This window comes from Phacochoerus africanus, chromosome 5, assembly GCF_016906955.1.
Source record: "Phacochoerus africanus isolate WHEZ1 chromosome 5, ROS_Pafr_v1, whole genome shotgun sequence".
Lineage (NCBI taxonomy): Eukaryota > Metazoa > Chordata > Mammalia > Artiodactyla > Suidae > Phacochoerus > Phacochoerus africanus.
Genome location: NC_062548.1, coordinates 62,661,667 through 62,681,217, shown reverse-complemented (window position 1 = coordinate 62,681,217; position 19,551 = coordinate 62,661,667). Strand labels below are relative to the sequence as shown.

Sequence of the window (19,551 nt, the reverse complement as noted above, 5' to 3'; positions counted from 1 at the left end):
CTCAGTGGGTTAAGAATCTGGCATTGCCATGAACTATGGTGTGAGTTGCAGATGCGGCTTAGATCCTGTGTTGCTGTGGTGTAGCCCAGCAGCTGCAGCTCTAATTTGACTCCTAGCCTGGGAACCTCCCTGTGCCACAGGTAAGTTACTAAAAAAAAATAAAAATAAAAATAAAAAAACCCTCAACAATAAGAAAATGATCAACCCAATTAAAAATGGCCAAAAGATCTAAATAGATACCTCAGCAAAGAATATGTACATAAGGCAGAAAAGCACATAAAAAGATGTTCAACATTATACACCATCAGAGAAATGCAAATTAAAAAAATGGGATACTGGAGTCCCGTCATGGCTCAGTGGTTAACGAATCCAACTAGGAACCATGAGGTTGCGGGTTCGATCCCTAGCCTTGCTCAGCGGGTTAAGGATCCAGCATTGCCATGAGCTGTGGTGTAGGTTGCAGACGCGGCTTGGATCCCGCGTTGCTGTGGCTCTGGTGTAGGCCGGCAGCTACAGCTCCTATTTGACCCCTAGCCTGGGAACCTCCATATGTTGCAGGTGCGGCCCTAAAAAGCAAAAAAAAAAAAAGCCAAAAAAACCCCAAAAACAAACAAACAAAAAACGCAAACTGTATCCTGAAAAAATCAAGAGTAATAGGATGGTCCCCTGGATTGGAGAGTCCCATTTTGCATGATGAGATAGAAGGCTCTCACTGCAGCCTCATCTGACCCAGCAGGATGTCTCCACGTGATCTGCAGAAACCCACCTGGGAGGGAGTGACTGGGTTTTTTCCTTACCTGTTTACTTTCTGGCACACAAGATTTGGACCAGAGAGACCTGGGTTGAACCCCAGTTTCTGCCACTTGGTGACTGTGACTTAGGACATGTCACTTCAGCAAGCTGAGCTGTCTTCCTAATTTGTGAAAACTGAATGATCACATATGTTAAACAACTTCATCAACTATCAAATGCACGCAAATTAAATTGCTACTGCTGAATTATTTAAAAATGTAACTTAGGAGTGTGTGCAGGCTATTTACAGTGAATGACTACACTGAGCCTCTCTCATGGGTCAGCTCCTGCCTTCGAGAAAGCAGTGGCGTGTAGGCCCATATCCCACATGCATCCAGGACAACCAGGGTAATGCAGGGAAAAGCAACCAGAGGGTTGAAAGTCCTGATCTCACAGCTGTCTGCAACTTGCAATGGGAAGGAAAGCTACACACAGCCCCCCTCAGGACATACATAATAAAGCCACCCAGCCCACAAGACGGGGTCACAATCCCAAGCATCCTCTTGCTTACACAGATGACAAAGGGCAGACGAGTAGCTCGCCCAACACATCCGTGAAGGCTGGGGAGCAGCGTCCAGCGAGCAGAAGCTGCTGCTGCTGAGCTTCCAAGACCCATGTACCCTCCTCTCTTTCCAAGGCCAATGTGTGAAATAATTCCGGACAGCAAACCCCTTGAAAGTTCACTGCACCTGACAATCTACAAAACAACCAAATGTTAAAGCAGAAATTTATTAAAATCCATTTATATAGTGTTTTACAGACAAAAAAAAATGTACAGTCCTCAACATTCAGGCAATCAAGTCTATCCTCAGAAGCGCTTCGTGAGATTTCTTTGCCCTCGCCCCTCAAGAGATACTTCTGTTTATACTCCTGAAGATGATGCATTTATTACACCACCTCTCCAGAACCATCCCATTGAGATCCCAAACCTCTGCAGAGAGTGAAGAGAGATTAGCGGAGAACATTCTCCAGAATGCAGAGCCTCCCCCAGGAGTGTAGTGCAAGAGACAAATAAAATGGTGGTGCCTGGGCCAGGAAGAGAGCCTGTGGCCCAGCCGGGCGGTCCTAGCTTCGGAGTGTGGCCAGACGGGACTGCATGGCCTCCAGGGCCTCTTCCTCCTCCTCATCTTCCGATGCAGCCATCGCTCCTGGAGGTTCAGGCTCTGGGAGGGCGTCGGTCACTTTACTAGGTGCTTTGCCCAAGGCCCCTGAAAGAAACAGTACACAGATCAACAAATCATCAGCTTAAACAAGTGGTCCCTGCCCTTCATACCTGCATCAGTTTGATAAGAAACAGAAAAGGGGCAGCAAAACAGCTGTTCTGGGGGGTTGTGCTATGACAAATGTGCAAACACCAACTTCTAATATCGAAGACACAATAACTGTAAGACTTTTTTTTGGTCTTTTTTCCTTTTTTCTAGGGCTGCACCTACGGCATAGGGAGGTTCCCAGGCTACAGCTTCTGGCCTACACCAAAGCCACAGCAACACCAGATCCGAGCCGTGTCTGCGACCTACACCACAGGTCACGGCAACGCTGGATCCTTAACCCACTGAGCAAGGCCAGGGATGGAATCCGCAACCTCATAGTTTCTAGTCAGATTCATTTCTGCTGCGCCATGACAGGAACTCCAACTGTAAGATTTTGATTGTAAGAATTTTGGTTCTGAGGCTCTTGATCTAACTCCCTAAACACTACTAAATACTTAATTTTCAAGATTCACGAAGATGTTAAATATTCGGTGTCAAAATTAAACTATTTCTAAGTTTTCATAAAACATTTTCCTTGGGTCTTGAACAAAAGTGTGTATTTCATGCTTTCTTCACATAACGTCATGAACATCTTTCCATAGTTGTTACATTATAACAACTATGAAGTACTCCATTACAATAGTTTTAACACAATTGATTGAACCAATATTCTATTAGTCTATATTCTATTATTAGGCATTTAGCTTGTTTCAAACTTTTCGATCTTATAAATAATGCTACTACAGACATCCTGGAGTTAAACCTTAATTACTAAAGTCCTAAAAGCCAGTATGTGACGTCAACAGCTTGCGACAGCTACCACCACACTGCTTTCAAGAAAGTCTATACTAATTTAAGCTCCTGAGGCAGTATGTGGGAGCAAAAAATTCTGTTTTATAAAAAGTGGTTAGAGATATGTTTATTTTTCAAGTAATAACTTGCATAATCTAAAATAAGAAATCTAGCAGGGAGTTTTAACCTAAAGAAATAGCTGCTAGTTAATTCTGTGAATGTGGGAAGTACAGCCATAAAAAGAGGGGAGAAAGAGGAAGACTCAGATCATACCTGCGGTGATTTCAAACAGAATTTTGTCAATTTCCATTTCTGCTGCTTCTTCCATTTCTTCCTGATCGTCCATGCTTTCAAAAGTGTCCTCTAACATCTCTTCTATGATCCCAGCCTGAACACAGAATGAACCACGTCACTGCCCACGACGGTTAAATCCATTCCCAAAAGGCACCTGTATGGGTCCACAATCAACTGAGCTCTGGTGCCTCCAAGTCAAGCCACCCTTTCCAGGGCTACCCTGCAGCAGCAGGCCATGGGGAACACGGATACTGTCTGCCCTCTCTGCAGGGATGCCAAAGGCCAGGGGGAAATTCTCCTCAAATTTAGCACCAAGGTTGAGGGGAGGCCTCCATGAGCAGAGTTTCACAAATAACTCAGATAATAATGGGAGCACATGGGGACAACCTAAGATGAGAGTGCGCTGCCTTGGGCAGCATTTTCCCTGACACCACGAGTCTGTGAGTACAGGAGCTGAAATGCAGGGTGCAAAGTGGCTGGAGTTATAGCAGACAAACACCAAGAGTAGGGTGGGGCTTCAGGGACCCCCGAGAAGACCTGTATCTCTGCACATGCAAGTTACGGCTGCTGGCACAGGTCAGTCTGGTGGGTCTGGTAAGGATCAGTCAATTCACTAAAGCCTGAGAGAGCTGATAAGACAGCGTTTCTGGACCCAACAAGGCGGTGCCCACACATTCTACTGCAAGCCCTATGCCTGGTGGCCTGGAGCCAGCCAGGCAGCCTCCTTCATTCTCAAGAGCATGGCTCCACTGTGGACACAAGAAAACTGCTACCACCGGCCAACACAGGCAGGCCCTGGGGTCTTCCCAGCTGGGCTGTGTCGGGGAGCAGAAGGTCTAGCCGTGGCTCCCCTGCCCTTGGCCCAGGGCGTGCCTCTCCCTGACGATGCTGCCGGTGTCAGATGCGAAGCACACCCTCTCTCTCCTGCCTGCCCTTCCACTATCAGACCACTCAAGTGACTCCTAATGATGTGAATCTAGCTAGGTCCACGTTCTGCCCGTTCTTAGACCCTTTCCTTACAACCAAAATGAACAAGTTCACATTCAAGGTTATAAGTGGCACCCTCTGGCCTCCGTGAATAGATGTCTCCTTAGTACTGGAGGCTACTGGAGAAGAGGGTCAATACATACTCACCAACCTGGTTAAAAGAGCCTATGGGAACCCTGACTCTAATAGCCCCCACATTCTGGAGGTACAAGTGCTTGTGTATTTATTCATTCACCTAACCAGCAACCATTTGTCAAACGTACGCTCTGTGCTACACAATAGGCCACGGTCTGGGAGCAAATGCAAAGACTAAGATCATGCCCTTGGCCTCGATGCACTGGGTCCTCACCAGAGGCTTTAGTCTGTACCTGGGGGTGCATCCTTGGATGAATTCAGGAAGGATGTGCTATCTACCAAATGCAGGCCTTCCTCCAAATCTATGTTATTTTCAGTATTCAGAAACTTCTGTGGAAACAATCCCAGATTCTAAAAAAAGGCTTCCTCTGCTCAGATCCTGGTATGCATGAGTCAGAGCAAGCAGACCTGACGTCATACCCAGAATTACCCTGTTACCCAGTTCTAGATGGAGGGCCCCATGGCCTGAGGATGGGACCGCCACACACCCCTTACCAAGGACACACCATGCTGCCCAGGTTCCCTCCTTACTTCTGCCTGAGGGCTTCTCATTCCAGAGACCTGGGCACTGGACTTCTTAGGTTTCCTCCTACTTTTTTTTTTTTGGTCTTTTTGCCTTTTTTTTCTAGAGCCGCTCCCGTGGCATATGGAGGTTCTCAGGCTAGGGGTCAAATCGGAGCTGTAGCTGTCGGCCTACGCCAGAGCCACAGCAACTCGGGATTCGAGCCAGGTCTGCGACCTACACCACAGCTCACGGCAACGCCGGATTGTTAACCCACTGAGCAACGCCAGGGATCAAACCCTCAACCCCGTGGTTCCTAGTCGGATTCGTTAACCACTGAGCCATAACGGGAACTCCTTTTTTTTTTTTTTTTTGGCCCTTTCTCTTCCATCAGTTTTCTTCTTCAGTTCCTCTCTCCCATGCCCTAGGGCCCTCTATGTAATTCAAGTTTATCTATGAAATTCCTAGGAGGCAGGGAGGCAGTTTCTCTGCAGAAGCTGCATGCCCACAGGAGTTTGGGGTGCACAGCCTTGGGTCTCAGGCCATGGGTTGAAAGCGTGAAAACAGCACCTGATGAGGCTCCTCCTATGGCCATTTATTTCCTCTGAGGCAGCTCAGAGATCTGTGCTCTGACCCCAGATCTGCCACCTTCTACTAAGGTCACCGAGGTAAGTTACATGGTTAACTTGAAGACTCAGTTTCCTACTCCTATAAAAAACAGGGGAAAGTCCCCCAAGGTGGCTGGAGGGACACCAGGACAGTGTGTGCCCTGCACCCAGCTGGCGGGACTCAGTTAACTGCCCTGCTGAGCCATTTCAAGGCCACCAGTGCAGGTCCCCACCAGGCCCTGATCCTGGGGAGGTGGGTTACTGCTTTCTATTTGGTTCTCAGTCCTCTTTTCTAGCCTACACAGGGGTCAGCCAACTACAGCCTGCTGGCCAAATCCTGCCCACCGCCTACTTTATACGGTTTTATTAGAACGCGGTCATGCTCATTCCTTGGCACATTAGCTACCGCTGCTCTCAGGCATCCCTGGCTGAATTCCAGGAGGTGTTACCTACCACGTGCCCTGGTGGTGTACCGAGATTCAGGTACAACATTTACTACCCAGCCCTTTACAAAGTTGCCAATCCCTGGTCTAGAATCACCTCCTTTGCCAGCTTCACTAACCCTCCTGGGGAACAAACGGAGGAACCTGGGCTTGTTCCTGTTTCCTTGCTCATGAGAGAGTCTATGAACCCTCACTGCCCGGATCCCCCACCTGCCCTAGGGCTCTGGGCTCACTTTCGCGTCTCCTAAGGAACACTGAGGCCATCCAGCCCAGCCTCCGCCATGCTCAGCTCAGATGGCCTCAACCAATGTTACCAGCTGCTTTGCTGTCTTCAAAAGCATTTCTGTCTGACAACAGGGGTCCCTTGGTACCTGCCCACCCCTGGCCCTGGCCCCTGCTGCCTGCTGAGTGCCTCCTGGTGCTTCGGAGTGGGACGCAGGGTCTGCCCAGGTCACCTTCATCATCTCTTTGGACAGCTCTCGCATGGTGGCCTGGATTTCTGGGATCTTCACTAGACTCTGCATGGCCTTCATCACCTCTGTGCTCTTCTGCAGGGAACCAGCCACTCGCAAAACCGCTGAAAGGAAAAGGGCAACAGACAGGGCTGCTCAACAGAATGTGACGCAGGATGGAATAAAGAAGTCAAATCACAAGCTAGTCTAATAAAAGTCAGTGGTGGGTGGCCTCCCAAAGCTATTTATGTACCTGCTGATATAGTAACTGTACTGGCTGACCGAGATTGACTTTTCTAATTTTTTTTTTTTTTTTTTGCTTTTTAGGGCCACACTGGCAGCATAAGGAAGTTCCCAGGCTAGGGGTCTAATCGAACTACAGCTGCTGGTCTACACCACAGCCAGAACAACGCAGAATTATTAACCCACTGAGCGAGGCCAGGGATCAAACCCGCATCCTCATGGATACCAGTCGGTCTTGTTACCACTGAGCCACAACGGGAACTTCCAGACTGGCTTTTCTAAATCGTGTGCTACTTCAGTGATGACAGGTACAAATTCTCTGAGCACCCACTCTAACCAGCCAAACTGGAGTGGCCTGCAGAGAAGGACGCCAGCTAGGAATGAGCATGGCACCCAGGACGAGTCACACGTGGAAGGAAGGCTCTAGGCCTTGCTGGGGCCACAGTGGAAATGACCCAAGCAGTGCTCTGCACACAACAGCCCAGGGACGGCGGCTGCGATGGGAGGAACCTGCCACTAACAGGAAAATGAGAGAAAATGTGTTTCCAGGGTCAGGTGGTTACAGTTCCTTGTCACAAAAATTTTCTGTAGTCTGAGATCATACATACATTAAACATTCTTTATAAGAAATCATGGAGGTAACAAATGATCATTTCTCCTCGCTAAAGTCTCTTAACATCAAAATTGGTAACAAATGCTTATTTCTCTCAGCTAAAGTCTCTAAGGTCAAAAGAGCTGGCAACCCTTCAAATCTGTTTGGAAAGTTCATCAAACTTAAAGTTCTGAGAGGAGTTCCCATCGTGGCGCAGCAGAAACAAATCTGACTAGGAACCATGAGGTTGTGGGTTTGATCCCTGGCCTCGCTCAGTGGGTTAAGGACCTGGTGTTGCCATGAGCTGTGGTGTAGGTCGCAGACGTGGCTCGTATCAGGTGTTGCTGTGGCTGTGGTGTAGGCTGGCAGCTATAGCTCTGATTAGACCCTGAGTCTGGGAACCTCCATATGCTGCAGGTGTGGCCCTAAAAAGCACAAACAAACAAACCCCCCAGTTCTGAGAACTGCTACACATCCAGTTGTTCATCAAAACCGGTGCACAGGCCCCCCCAGCACTGCAGCACCTGGCTACAGCAGGATTTACCCCCCATCTACCTCTGCCTGCATCCAGACTCCAGGCAGCTCTCACATCTGGAAAACAAGGGGCAAGGAAATAAGAGTGACCAGGGACACACCTGTCTGACATGCACAGCATTTTGCGATTTTTCTAAAGGAGTAAGGAAGTTTGCTAGTTGCAGAGAATACTTCATGTCCCCTGACGTTTTTGGAAAGGGAAAGTAAAATACTCATTGAGATTAACATAATCATAGGGGACATGCCAGAAATCTATATGGCTGAAATAAAGTTATATTTTTAACATATATATTAACATAAATTATATATGCCACTATAATGATAAAAGAAAGACAACTTCTAAAATGTTAAAGTTACGCAGTTCCGGTTGTGGTGCAGCGGAAAGGAGTCTGACTTAGAATCATGAGGTTATGGGTTCGATCCCTGGCCTTGCTCAGTGGGTTAAGGATCTGGTGTTGCTATGGCTGTGGTGTAGGCTGGCAGCTGTAGCTCCGATTCAACCCCTAGCCTGGGATCCTCCATATGCCACGGGTGCAGCCCTAAAAAGCAAAAAAAAAAAAAAAAAAAAAAAAAAAAGTTAAAGTTACTATTCACCATTGTAAAATGGTCAGTGATGGAAAGAAAAGAAGAAGAGTAAAAAATAAAGCCAATTCCGCATAGTTCCATTTGGATGTTAAGTCTGACATCTACACAAGCCCATGTTTCATTCTAATTTGCATCTGAGTCTACCCCAGAGAGTGTGGCTGAATATAACATGTTGAGCTGAATTAGTAAAAATAAATAAAAAGGAGATAGAAAAAAATGGCATGACAAGTGTTAAATACTGAAACATTTGTATTTTAAAAAGGGAAATTTCTGATTGTTAAAAAAACAAGGAAGAGAAAATATAAGAAAGAAGAGGAAGCAAAAATGAACTTAGAAATAAAACTAATTCCAATAATATCAATAATATTTAATTTGACAACCAGTTGGGATGAGCAACCCAATTAAAAAAGGATTGGAAAAGTAGATTTTTTTTTTCAGGGCCACACCTTCAGCATATTGGAAGTTCCCAGGTCGAATTAGAGCTGCAACTGCTGGCCTACTGCAGTGTGGGATCCGAGCTGCGTCTGTGATCTACACTGAAGTGTGCAGCAATGCTGTATCCTTAACCCACTGAGCGAGGCCAGGATCGAACCCGCATCCTCATGGACTAGTTGTATTCTTAACCCTCTGAGCCACAACGGGAACTCTGGGGAAGCAGATTTTTAAAAGGACAAAATAAACGTACGTTGTACATTGGAAACTCAAACCCCAGAAGATACATATATAAGAATAATAAAAGACTAGACTAAAATGCATCATCTATGTCCCACAAGGAAAAAAGCAAATGTGGCAGGAAAAAAAAATTTATAATAAAAATAGTTACTTCCTCAGAAGAACGAGAAGACGAGCAAAAAGCTGGAAGTAAATATCTTCAAGAGACATTCCCGATGAAAGACTGTTATCTAATTATACCAAGAAGTCTATTTTCTTTTTTTTGGCTGTGCCCATGGCATGCAGAAGTTCCTAGGCCAGGGACTGAACCTGCACCACAGCAGTGGACCAAGCCACGTAGTGACAATGCCAGATCCTTAACCGCTATGCCACCAGAGAACTCCTACAAAGAACTTCTAAAGCTCAACAATAAGAAAACAAGCAACCCAATTAAATACGACAGAAGAACTAAACAGACTCCTCACTAAAGAAGATATACAGATGGCAAAAGAGCAAATAGAAAGATGTTCAACATCATATGCTACAAGGGAAATACAAATTCAAACAACAATTAGATACTGCCACACATTTATTAGAATGACCAAATCCAAAACAGTGACAACACCAAATGCTGGTGAGGATGTGGAGCAAGAGGAACTCTCAATCACTGCTTGTGGGAATGCATAGCTACTCTGGAAGACAGTTTGTCAGTTCCTTGGAAAAGTAAACATTGTCTTACCATATGATCTAGCAACTGGCTTCCTTGGTATCTACACAAAGAGCTGAAAACTTAGGTCCACAGAAAACTCACACACAGGTGTAGATCATGGCTTTATTCAAAACTGCCAAAACCTGGAAGCAACCAAGATGTTGCTTGCAAGTGAACAATAATAATGGATAAATAAAGTGTGATACATCCACATGATGAAAATTATTCAGCACTAAAAAGAAATGAGCTATCAAGCTATGAAAAGACACGGAGAAACCTACATGCATGTTACTAAGTGAACGACGTCAACCCAAACTATATGACATTCTGGAAAAGGGAAAATTATGGAGCTAGACAATCAATGGTTTCCCAGGTTAGAGTGGGAGGGAAGAACAGGCAGAGCACAGAAAATTTTTAGCTGTATATATTTCACAATAAAATAATCTTCAAAATAAAAAAATTACAATTCTACAAACATTAATAAGATAGCCTTATAAAAACTAGCTGACTTTTAAACTTAGAAAGATCAAAGTCACACAAAGGGGGTTGTGAAATGGAATGAGCAGCGCTTTGTGGTTACAGCTCTTTGTGCTCAGCCCCGCCACCACCCACCCAGCCTTCCCGCAGGCCCTCCAGTGTCCCAGGCTCCCTCAGTGCCAAGTGCTGGGCCCCTCGGACATCTCTCTACAGTGGGGACTTGGTGGACAGATTTATTTTTTTGTTTTTCAGACATGGTACGCTTCATGAATTTGCCAGTCAGCCTGGTGCAGAGGCCACGCTAATCTCTCTCCTCAGGAAGGTTCTCGGTTTGGAACATGTGCTGCCCAAGAGAGCGCAGGGTCTCTTTTTATTTGGAGGTAGACTCACGATTCTATTCCCAGTGCCTAGCACCATGCATGACACAGCTGGCCTGCGAATATTTACTGAATAAACCAATGAATGGTTTAGAGAACAACAGAGAAAAATATCATATTCAAATTGGGTTTAAAAAATTGAACCTATTAGTGTCACAGCAAATAGCACCAAGGTGGTTCTATAAAGACTCCAGTGTTGGTACATAAAATGACATATTTAGGTCAAAAATATGTTTTTCCGGAGTTCCCGTCGTGGCGCAGTGGTTAACGAATCCGACTAGGAACCATGAGGTTGCGGGTTCAGTCCCTGCCCTTGCTCAGTGGGTTAAGGATCCGGCGTTGCCGTGAGCTGTGGTGTAGGTTGCAGACGCGGCTCGGATCCCACGTTGCTGCTGTGGCTCTGGCGTAGGCTGGTGGCTACAGCTCCAATTCGACCCCTAGCCTGGGAACCTCCATATGCCGCGGGAGCAGACCAAGAAATAGCAAAAAAGACAAAAAAAAAAAAATATATATATATACACATATGTTTTTCCTTTTTTGTACTGACCACAACACAAAAACTGCAGAATATTTCATTATAGAAATAAATAGTGACCAATTTCATATGGCAAAAGGATGGTGAGAGATTTCAACAAACAGAAACTAGCTCTCTCCAAATTTTCAATTACACATACAGAATGACTACAACTTGTAACAAAAACAGATAATCAGATGTAGGACAAGAAACTAAAATCAGTGGAATTCTCTGGTGGCCTACTGGTTTAAGGATAGCTGTCACTGCTGTGGCACGGGTTTGATCTCTGGCCTGTGAACTTGTGCAGGCTGCGAGTGAGGCCAAAAAGAAGAAGAAACGAAACTAAAACCAGAAATAAGTATAAAAGTATTTAAAGAGGCTGATCTTTTAGCATTTCATGGTGGAAAATTTCAAACATACACAAAAGTAGAGAAGTGTCACTTCACCAAAGGAATTATAATGGCAAATAAGCACATGGAAAAATGTTCCTAATCATTAGGGAAATGCAAATTAAAACCATATTCAGACAGCTCTACACACACATCAGAAGAGCTAAAATAAACAGTGACATCACCCAATGTTGCAAAGGATGCAGAAAAACTGGATCACTCATACACTGGCAGGTGGGGATTTTGAATGGTACCGCCACTCTGGACAACAGCTTGACAGTTTCTTATATGCAACCATAAAACCCAGCAACTGTTCTACTGGCCATTTAGCCCAGAGAAATGAAGACTTACGTTCATGCAAAAACCCATACACATTTATAGCAGCTTTACTCATAAGAACTAACAACTGGAAACAACCTGAATGTCCGTCAGGTGAACAGTTAAACTGTGGTACATCCATACCACAGAATATTACTCTGCAAGAGAAAAAGAATAATCTACTGATACAAGCAAAAACCTGAGTTAATTTCCAGGGAATTGCAGTAAAACATATGGTAATAACTACGTAGGGTGACAGATGGTTACTAGATTTATCAAGGTATGAAAATAAAGTATGAAAATGTCCAATCACTATGCTGTACATCTGAAGCTAGTATAATATTGTACGCCAATTATACTTCATTTTTAAAATGATTTTTATTTTTCCATTATACTTGGTTTACAGTGTTCTAACTATTTCTACTGTACAGCAAAGTGACCCAGTCACACATATATATACATTCTTTTTCTCACATTATCCTCCATCATGTTCCATTATAAGTGACGAGGTATAGTTAGTTCCTTATGCTATAGAGCAGGACCTCATTGTTTATCCACTCCAAATGCTAGAGTTTGCATCTATTAACCCCAAACTCCCAGGTCATCCCACTCCTGCCCCTTTGGCATCTACAAGTCCAGAAGTTTCTTTTCTGTGGAAAGGTTCATTTGTGCCATGTATTAGATTCCATATATAAGTGATATCATATGGTATTTGTCTTTCTTTTTCTGACTTACTTCACTTAGTATAAGAGTCTAGTTCCAACTATACTTCAATTTGTTAAAAAAGGAGGAAAAAAAGAAAAACAGCCAATCCCAAGAGGTTATATATGGTCTGATTCCATTTATAAAACATTCTTAAAATGATACAATTATAAAATGGATTACAGATTAGTGACTGCCAGAGATAAGAAGGGGTGAGGATGGGAGGGAAGTGGATGTGATTATAAATGCGCAGCCCAAGAGCAATCCCTGTAGCGGCGGAAACTAAATGCATTCTAAAGTCTGACCGCATCAATGCTGACATCCTGGTTGTGATATTTACTGTAACTCCACAAGACTTTAGCACTGAGAAAATGGGTAAAGGGTATACACAGAATCTCTATATTATTTCTTACAACTATATATAAGTGAATCTACAATTCTCTCAAAGAACTTAAAGAAACCCTCAGAAAAGACTATATGAAAACAAAGCAACACTGGAATATCTCTGTGATGCAGCAGGTTAAGGGGCCAGTGTTGTCACCGCTGCAGCTCAGGTATTGGCATGGGTTTGATCCCTGGCCTAGGCATTTCTACAAGCCACAAGCATGGCCAAAAAAACCCAAAACCAAAAAACATATCAACATTATGTTTCCATGCCGACTAGAGATACAGATGGGAAAATAAAAAAACAAAAAACATAAAAACACAAGTTCTGCTATGAATATCATAACAATAACCAACAAAGTAGCCAAATACAGATTTAGCTTCATAATCAGTAGATGCAAAGACCAAGGGAAATATTCTGAAAAGAATCTGATACTAATAATCAAAGCAACAAAACATGAAGCTCTACTTATCACAGGTTCTTGTGACAATCAGAGTTAAAACGTTAGAAAAAGAAATTAAATATTAAAAAATGGCATCAACAGCTCCTTGATGGCAAGTGTCCAGGGGAACAACACACAAACTAGTCTGATTTGTGATTGTTAGAAGACATCTTAAACATGGAAATTATAAGTAGAATGAATTGTAAGAAAATATGGAGGAGAGTTCCTGTCATGGCTCAGTGGTTAATGAGCCTGACTAGCATCCATGAGGACACAGGTTCAATCCATGGCTTTGCTCAGTGGGTTGGGGATCCGGTGTTGCTGTGAGCTGTGGTATAGGTCGAAGACACAGCTCAGATCCCACGTTGCTGTGGCTGTGGCGTAGGCTGGTGGCTACAGCTCCAATTCGACCCCTAGCCTGGGAACCTCCACATGCTGTAGGTGCGGCCCTAAAAAAGACAAAAAAAGACAAAAAGAAAGAAAATATGGAGGAGTTCCCTTTGTGGCTCAGGGGTTAACAAACCTAACTAGAATCCATGAGGATTCGGGTTTGATCCCTGGCCTTTCTCAGTGGATTAAAGATCCAGCATTGCCATGAGCTGTGGTGTAGGTTGTAGACACAGTTCAGATATCGAGTTGCTATGGCTGTGGCATAGGTCTGATCTGACCCCTAGCCCGGGAACTTCCATATGCCGCAGGTGTGGTTCCAAATAGCAAAAGAAAAAAAAAAAAAAAGAAAAAAGGAAAAAAAGGAAGAAAACATGGACTGTACAATGATGTTTCACAAAAACAACAAGAGAGAGCTCAGAGAAATGCTATTAAAAACATCCAAGCCTCAAAGGTAATACTTCTTCCTTATAACAAAGTTAAAAACAGTTGAAAGACTGACAAGGAAACATCCAACGAGTATTAAGAAATAAAGAAGACAAGTTCCTATTGTGGCTCAGTGGGTTAAGAACCCGAATAGTAACCATGAGGACATGAGTTCGATCCCTGGCCTTGCTCAGCAGGTTAAAGGATCTGGCATTGCCATGAGCTGTGATCTAGGTTGCAAATGCAGCTTGAATCTGGTGGTGTTGTGGCTGTGGTGCAGGCCCAAAGCTGCAGCTCTTATTTGACCCTTAGCCCGGGAACTTCCATACGCCCCAGATGCAGCCCTAAAAAGGCAGACAGACAGGCAGAGAGACGACAGAAAGGAGGGAGGGGGAAGGAAGGAGAGAAAGATAAAAATTAAAAGGAAAAGAAGACAGTACATTCTATAATATGGGAAACCCAAACCAAAGGCCATAAAGGGAATTACAAAATAACACAATTACTGGAACCATGCACACTTGGGAAACTTTGAAAATTTAAAGACAAGTTTATTTATAATGTATAGCCTACCATTTGAAAAAGCAATCTGAAGCAGTTTATTAAAAAGACATGTAGAGCAGGTATGCGAAATACAAAGGCTAAAAGTTGGGAGTTCCCGTTGTGGCTCAGTGGTTAACAAATCCGACTAGGAACCATGAGGTTGCGGGTTCGATCCCTGGCCTTGCTCAGTGGGTTAAGGATCCGGTGTTGCCGTGAGCTGTGGTGTCGGTAGCAGACGCAGCTCAGATCCAGCGTTGCTGTGGCTGTGGTGTAGGCCGGAGGCTACAGCTCCAATTCGACCCCTAGCCTGGGAAGCTCCATATGCCACAGGAGTGGCCCAAGAAATGGAAAAAAAAAAAAAAAAAAGAGCAAGTTGATTACATAAATGAAGGTCAGAGTCTCTCAGCAATGGCATGACTAATGACAGCTCCCTCTTTTTTTTTCGGGGGGGAGTAGCTGTACTTGCAGCATATGGAAATTCCCAGGCTAGAGGCTGAATCAGAGCTGTGGCTTATGCCACAGCTCACAGCAATGCCAGATCCTTAACCTACTGATCAAGGGCTAGGGATTGAACCTGCTTCCTCATGGGTACTAGTCAGGTTTGTAACCTACTGAGCCACAGTGAGAACCCCAGACACTCCTTGTTGTAGGAGGCAATTTGATGCTTGGTAGAAACCACGTCCCTGGTTTCTACCAACTAGATGCTGTGGATGCCAGTAGCAACACTCCTCCTCGTCTAGTTGTGACAACCCAAATGTTCCAAATGTCCCCTGAAGGGCAAAACTGCCTCCTGTTGGGAACCACTGACCTTAGCTAGCAGAGCTTTCTCAAGTGAGAATAAATTTAGCTTTGAGCATTTCAACAGCTAAGGCACATGATTTGTTTGGGGGCGGAGGGTGGTTCAGGACACTGGTGGTAGAAGCATACTATCCTACCAGGAAAGATCATTTTTTCCAGCACTAGGGTCTAAAATAAATTTTGAACCACAATCTTTACTGACTGTACCAGTAACTGTATCAAACTTATAGAAATATTCTTCCTATGGCTGTTTCTTATCTATTAAAAACCCATAAGAAAACACAGCTCGGCAAAAGGTATTTCAATGAGGAGCCTAAGTGAGAGGGCTGGATTTGTGGCTTTCTGATAATCCCACCTGCTACAGGGGTAGACAGGGCTTTAAATTCTAAAGGGACAGCTATTTCCAGTCACTTTCACCTAATGCCAATCACAGGTTCTTACATGACACTTACGGCTGAGTAAAATAAACATTCATATGAATAATGACCACAATCAAATAGAGAACAAATGCAAAAAAAATCAGTTAGGGAGGGAGATGTTTTTTGCCCTTAAAAAATTTCTATTAACATTGTATTTTGTTTGTGCAAAGCAAAGATATTTCATTTGAAAAAAGACAATTAGTTCTACTGAATTTGAATTTGTAAAATTTTTGAGGGAAAACATTTAAAATCAGTGATTAAACATCACTATGGACCACAGTAACACAGACAGGTATTTACTTTAGGAGATTACCACTGTGCAGCAAGCCTTAAAGAAACTGAATTTAATCTTACATTTGCTAGATCATTATTAAACATTAATGCCAAATGAAGGTAAAATATGTTCCAATTTATTTATTTAAGGGCTTGGACTTGTAGACCTGGGTAATAAGTGTGTGTGTGTGTGTGTATAATGACATATTGTTAGACTAAACATATTAGATAGTAATCTAACAGAAGTTACTGTTGGAAAAGAGAGCTGAAACCAAGACAAGGGAACTGATAAACCTTTACTTTTTTATTTTGTGGGGGGGCCCCACCCATAGCATGTGGACGTTCCCAGGCCAGAGACTGAACCCGAGCCACAGAAGTGGCCATGCCAGATCTATAACCCACTGTGCTACCAGGGAACTCGGTGACCATTTACTTTTTATTTTATATATTTCTGTAGTTTTTTTCTTCATAGCAAGCCTGCATAACTTAAATTACAAACACTAAAAAGTTATTTAAAAATGTGTTCTAATTCACAGGTTTAAACACAGGTTTAAATTTCACAAGTGTTATGTTTTGCCTCAAAGATTTATACTTTGCAAACTTACTTGCAAATGCTCTAATCAAAGCTAGGAAACAAAACAAAGAAACAGGCCAGCAAAGGAAATCCCACCAGATACTGAGGTGGACGGATGACTTTTCGGCCTGGGCCTCCATTTTCATGGCCCCTCTAGCCCCAGCACCAAGGGGGCCCTTCAGTCTTTGTCACCAGGACCCCACCCTGACTCAGCACCTGGGCCTGCCTAGCCCCCCCCCCCCCTTTTTTTTAATTGTGGCAAAATAAACATAAAATTTACTGCTCTATCCATTTACTGCTCAATCTAAGCCAAAGCTGCAACAACACTGGATCCTTAACCCACGGCGCAAGGTCGGGATCACATCTGTGTTCCAGGGTCTCCATGATGCCACCAATCCTTCTGTGCCATAGTGGGAACTCTTGCGCTAACGATTTCTAAGTGTACAGATCAATGGTACTGAGTACGTCTGCATTGTTGTGCAACCATCACCACCATCCATCTCCAAAACATTTTCATCTCCCCAAACTGAAGTTCTGCTCCCATTAAACTCTTTTAACTTCCCATTCCCCTCTCCCTCCAACTCCTGGAGACCACCATTCTACTTTCTGTCTCCAGGAATTTGACTATTCTATGTTCCTCAAAGAAGTAGAATCACGTAGTATTTGTCCTTTTGTGACAGGCGTATTTCACTTAGCATAATGCCTTTGAGGTTCACCCATGTGGTACTGTGTCAGAATTTCCTCCCTTTTGGAGTTCCCGTTGTGGCGCAGTGGTTAACGAATCCGACTAGGAACCATGAGGTTGCGGGTTCGGTCCCTGGCCTTGCTCAGCGGGTTAAGGATCCAGCGTTGCCGTGAGCTGTGGTGTAGGTTGCAGACACGGCTCGGATCCCACGTTGCTGTGGCTCTGGCGTAGGCTGGCAGCTACAGCTCCGATTCAACCCCTAGCCTGGGAACCTCCATATGCCGCAGGAGCAGCCCAAGAAATAGCAACAACAACAACAAAAGACAAAAAAAAAAAAAATGAATTTCCTCCCTTTTAAAGGCTGAATAATATTCCATCGTGTATGTATCATGTTTTGTTTAGCCACTCATCCTTCAATAGGACACTGGCATTGCTTTTTCCTTTTGCCTATTATGAATAATGCTGCTACGAACATGGACATACACGTACCTGTGTGAGTTGCTGCTTTCAGTTCTTTTGGGTACTTACCCAGAAGTGGAATTTTTGGATCACATGGTAAGTCTAATTCCTGCCCCACCTTCTCAACTCTCCCAACTTTCTCCCTCAACCAGAACACATTCATCACCTGTCTTGTTCTGCATGAAGCTGCTGTCAGAAAGCCATCACTTGGAAAACATCTAATCATTACAAATATATTAATAGCTGACAAGGCTCAACATGTTACCCCTCCCGGGAACATCTGCATTTTAATAGAGGAACATCTTGATTTCATCAAAAGGTAGCTTTTCAAAGCAGCAAGTCCCGGGGTGGGATGGGGGACACTGGAGGTCAAAGACATCTCAGGAACTCTAGTCACAGTATTTCTAGTTTTCTCTTTTCTCCCTGCCAGGATGCAGACTCCTCCCTCCTACTCTGTTCTGGGTTCTATCATCAGTTGCCTTCTTTCCTGTATTTAATTTGCCAACAGACAACATCTGACTGTAACCTCTCACCTGTAACCCTCTCAACAACCCTCCCTGGGGACTCCTCCCGCCAGGCGCTGTCCTTAGGTGCTGGGGTAGCAGGGTGACCCTCCATGGAGACGGTCTGGACAGCCCCAAATGGAATATCATGTGTCTCTTAGGTCTGCTCCTCTCTCTGGGTTTCCAGTGGTTTTTTTTTGTTTTGTTTTTTTTTAAATGGTCACACCTGTGGCTTATATAAGTTTCTGGGCCCAGGATTAAACCTGTGCTTCTGCAGTGATCCGAGCCACTGAAATTGGATTCTTAACCCATTGTGCCACAGTGGGAACTCCTCCAGTGTCTTTTAATGAACCAATCTTTGCAGGTTCAAGGGCTTGGAGCACCTCAGGCTTATTTCTGCCTTCACCCCATCCACTTCCTCTGCACCCTCTTCAGTGTCTCCTCTCCTGCCCATCCCACTAAACAGACCATCTGGGCCTGCTCATTCCCTCTCAGGTCCCCCTTTTTTCCCACCTGGCTGCACCAGCAGCCCTTGTTTACAGTGTACGAGGCTCCCTGCTGCCTGGGAGATAAAGCCACAACTCAGCAGAATTCTCCAAACTCTGAGCCCAAGTCACCTTTCTTACCTCATCTCCCATTGCCTGCTTTCATGCACTCTTGTCAGACTGAATCACTTGGCTTGCTGAAACACCTGAATTATTTCACCTGTGCCTTTGTACACCCTAAGCTCTCTACCCAGACGCCTCTCTGGTTTTCCCCCCAGCTACTCCTCTGGACTCCCACTGCAATTTGCCAGAGCATGAATCAATCTGAACCTGTCACCGAAAACCCTTGTTCACTTACCAGCTGTATCAACTCAATTGTCTCCTCACCTCCCTGCTCACCCTCTCCAGACAGCTCTCCCCCTGCTCCCATCACCTCAATCTCCCAGATCTTCCTTCAAGTTTAAGTGCACAGTTCTTTTTGGCCCCAGAGCCTTCACTTGTGTACACTGACACTCAGGCTGGAACAAACACCACTCTCCTGCTTAATTACTCATCCTCCCTCGGATGTCATCAGTACCTAAAAGAAGCCACCCCTGACTGCCTTTCACAGTCTCCTAGTGCTCATCACAGTTTGCATTTATAAATATCCATTTGAGTATTCATTATTTATTAGGTATTTTTATTAAATTTAACTATTTTGCTTTTCACCCCATACCTAGAAGGCAACCACTGTGCCTGCAATGTCCATCATTTTATCTCTGGTGCCCAGCAAAAAGTAGTAAATCTGGCACATAACAGGGGCTAAAAGAAATGGATTTATTACACGAAT

At 44.3% G+C, this 19,551-nt stretch overlaps 1 protein-coding gene across 1 annotated transcript in view; it reads right to left on the bottom strand.

Moving 5' to 3' along the window:
* Positions 1-1,505: 1,505 nt before the first annotated feature.
* The window catches only part of CHMP3 (charged multivesicular body protein 3), a 76,873-nt gene continuing 58,827 nt past the window's right edge, over positions 1,506-19,551 (bottom strand). Inside the window, exons 4-6 of the mRNA XM_047781586.1 lie at positions 6,259-6,380; positions 3,108-3,222; positions 1,506-2,000 (exon numbers count right to left, since the gene is read on the bottom strand). Of these exons, the coding sequence (XP_047637542.1) occupies positions 1,858-2,000; positions 3,108-3,222; positions 6,259-6,380 (380 nt within the window). The 3' untranslated portion in view covers positions 1,506-1,857. The remainder of the gene's footprint in view (positions 2,001-3,107; positions 3,223-6,258; positions 6,381-19,551) is intronic.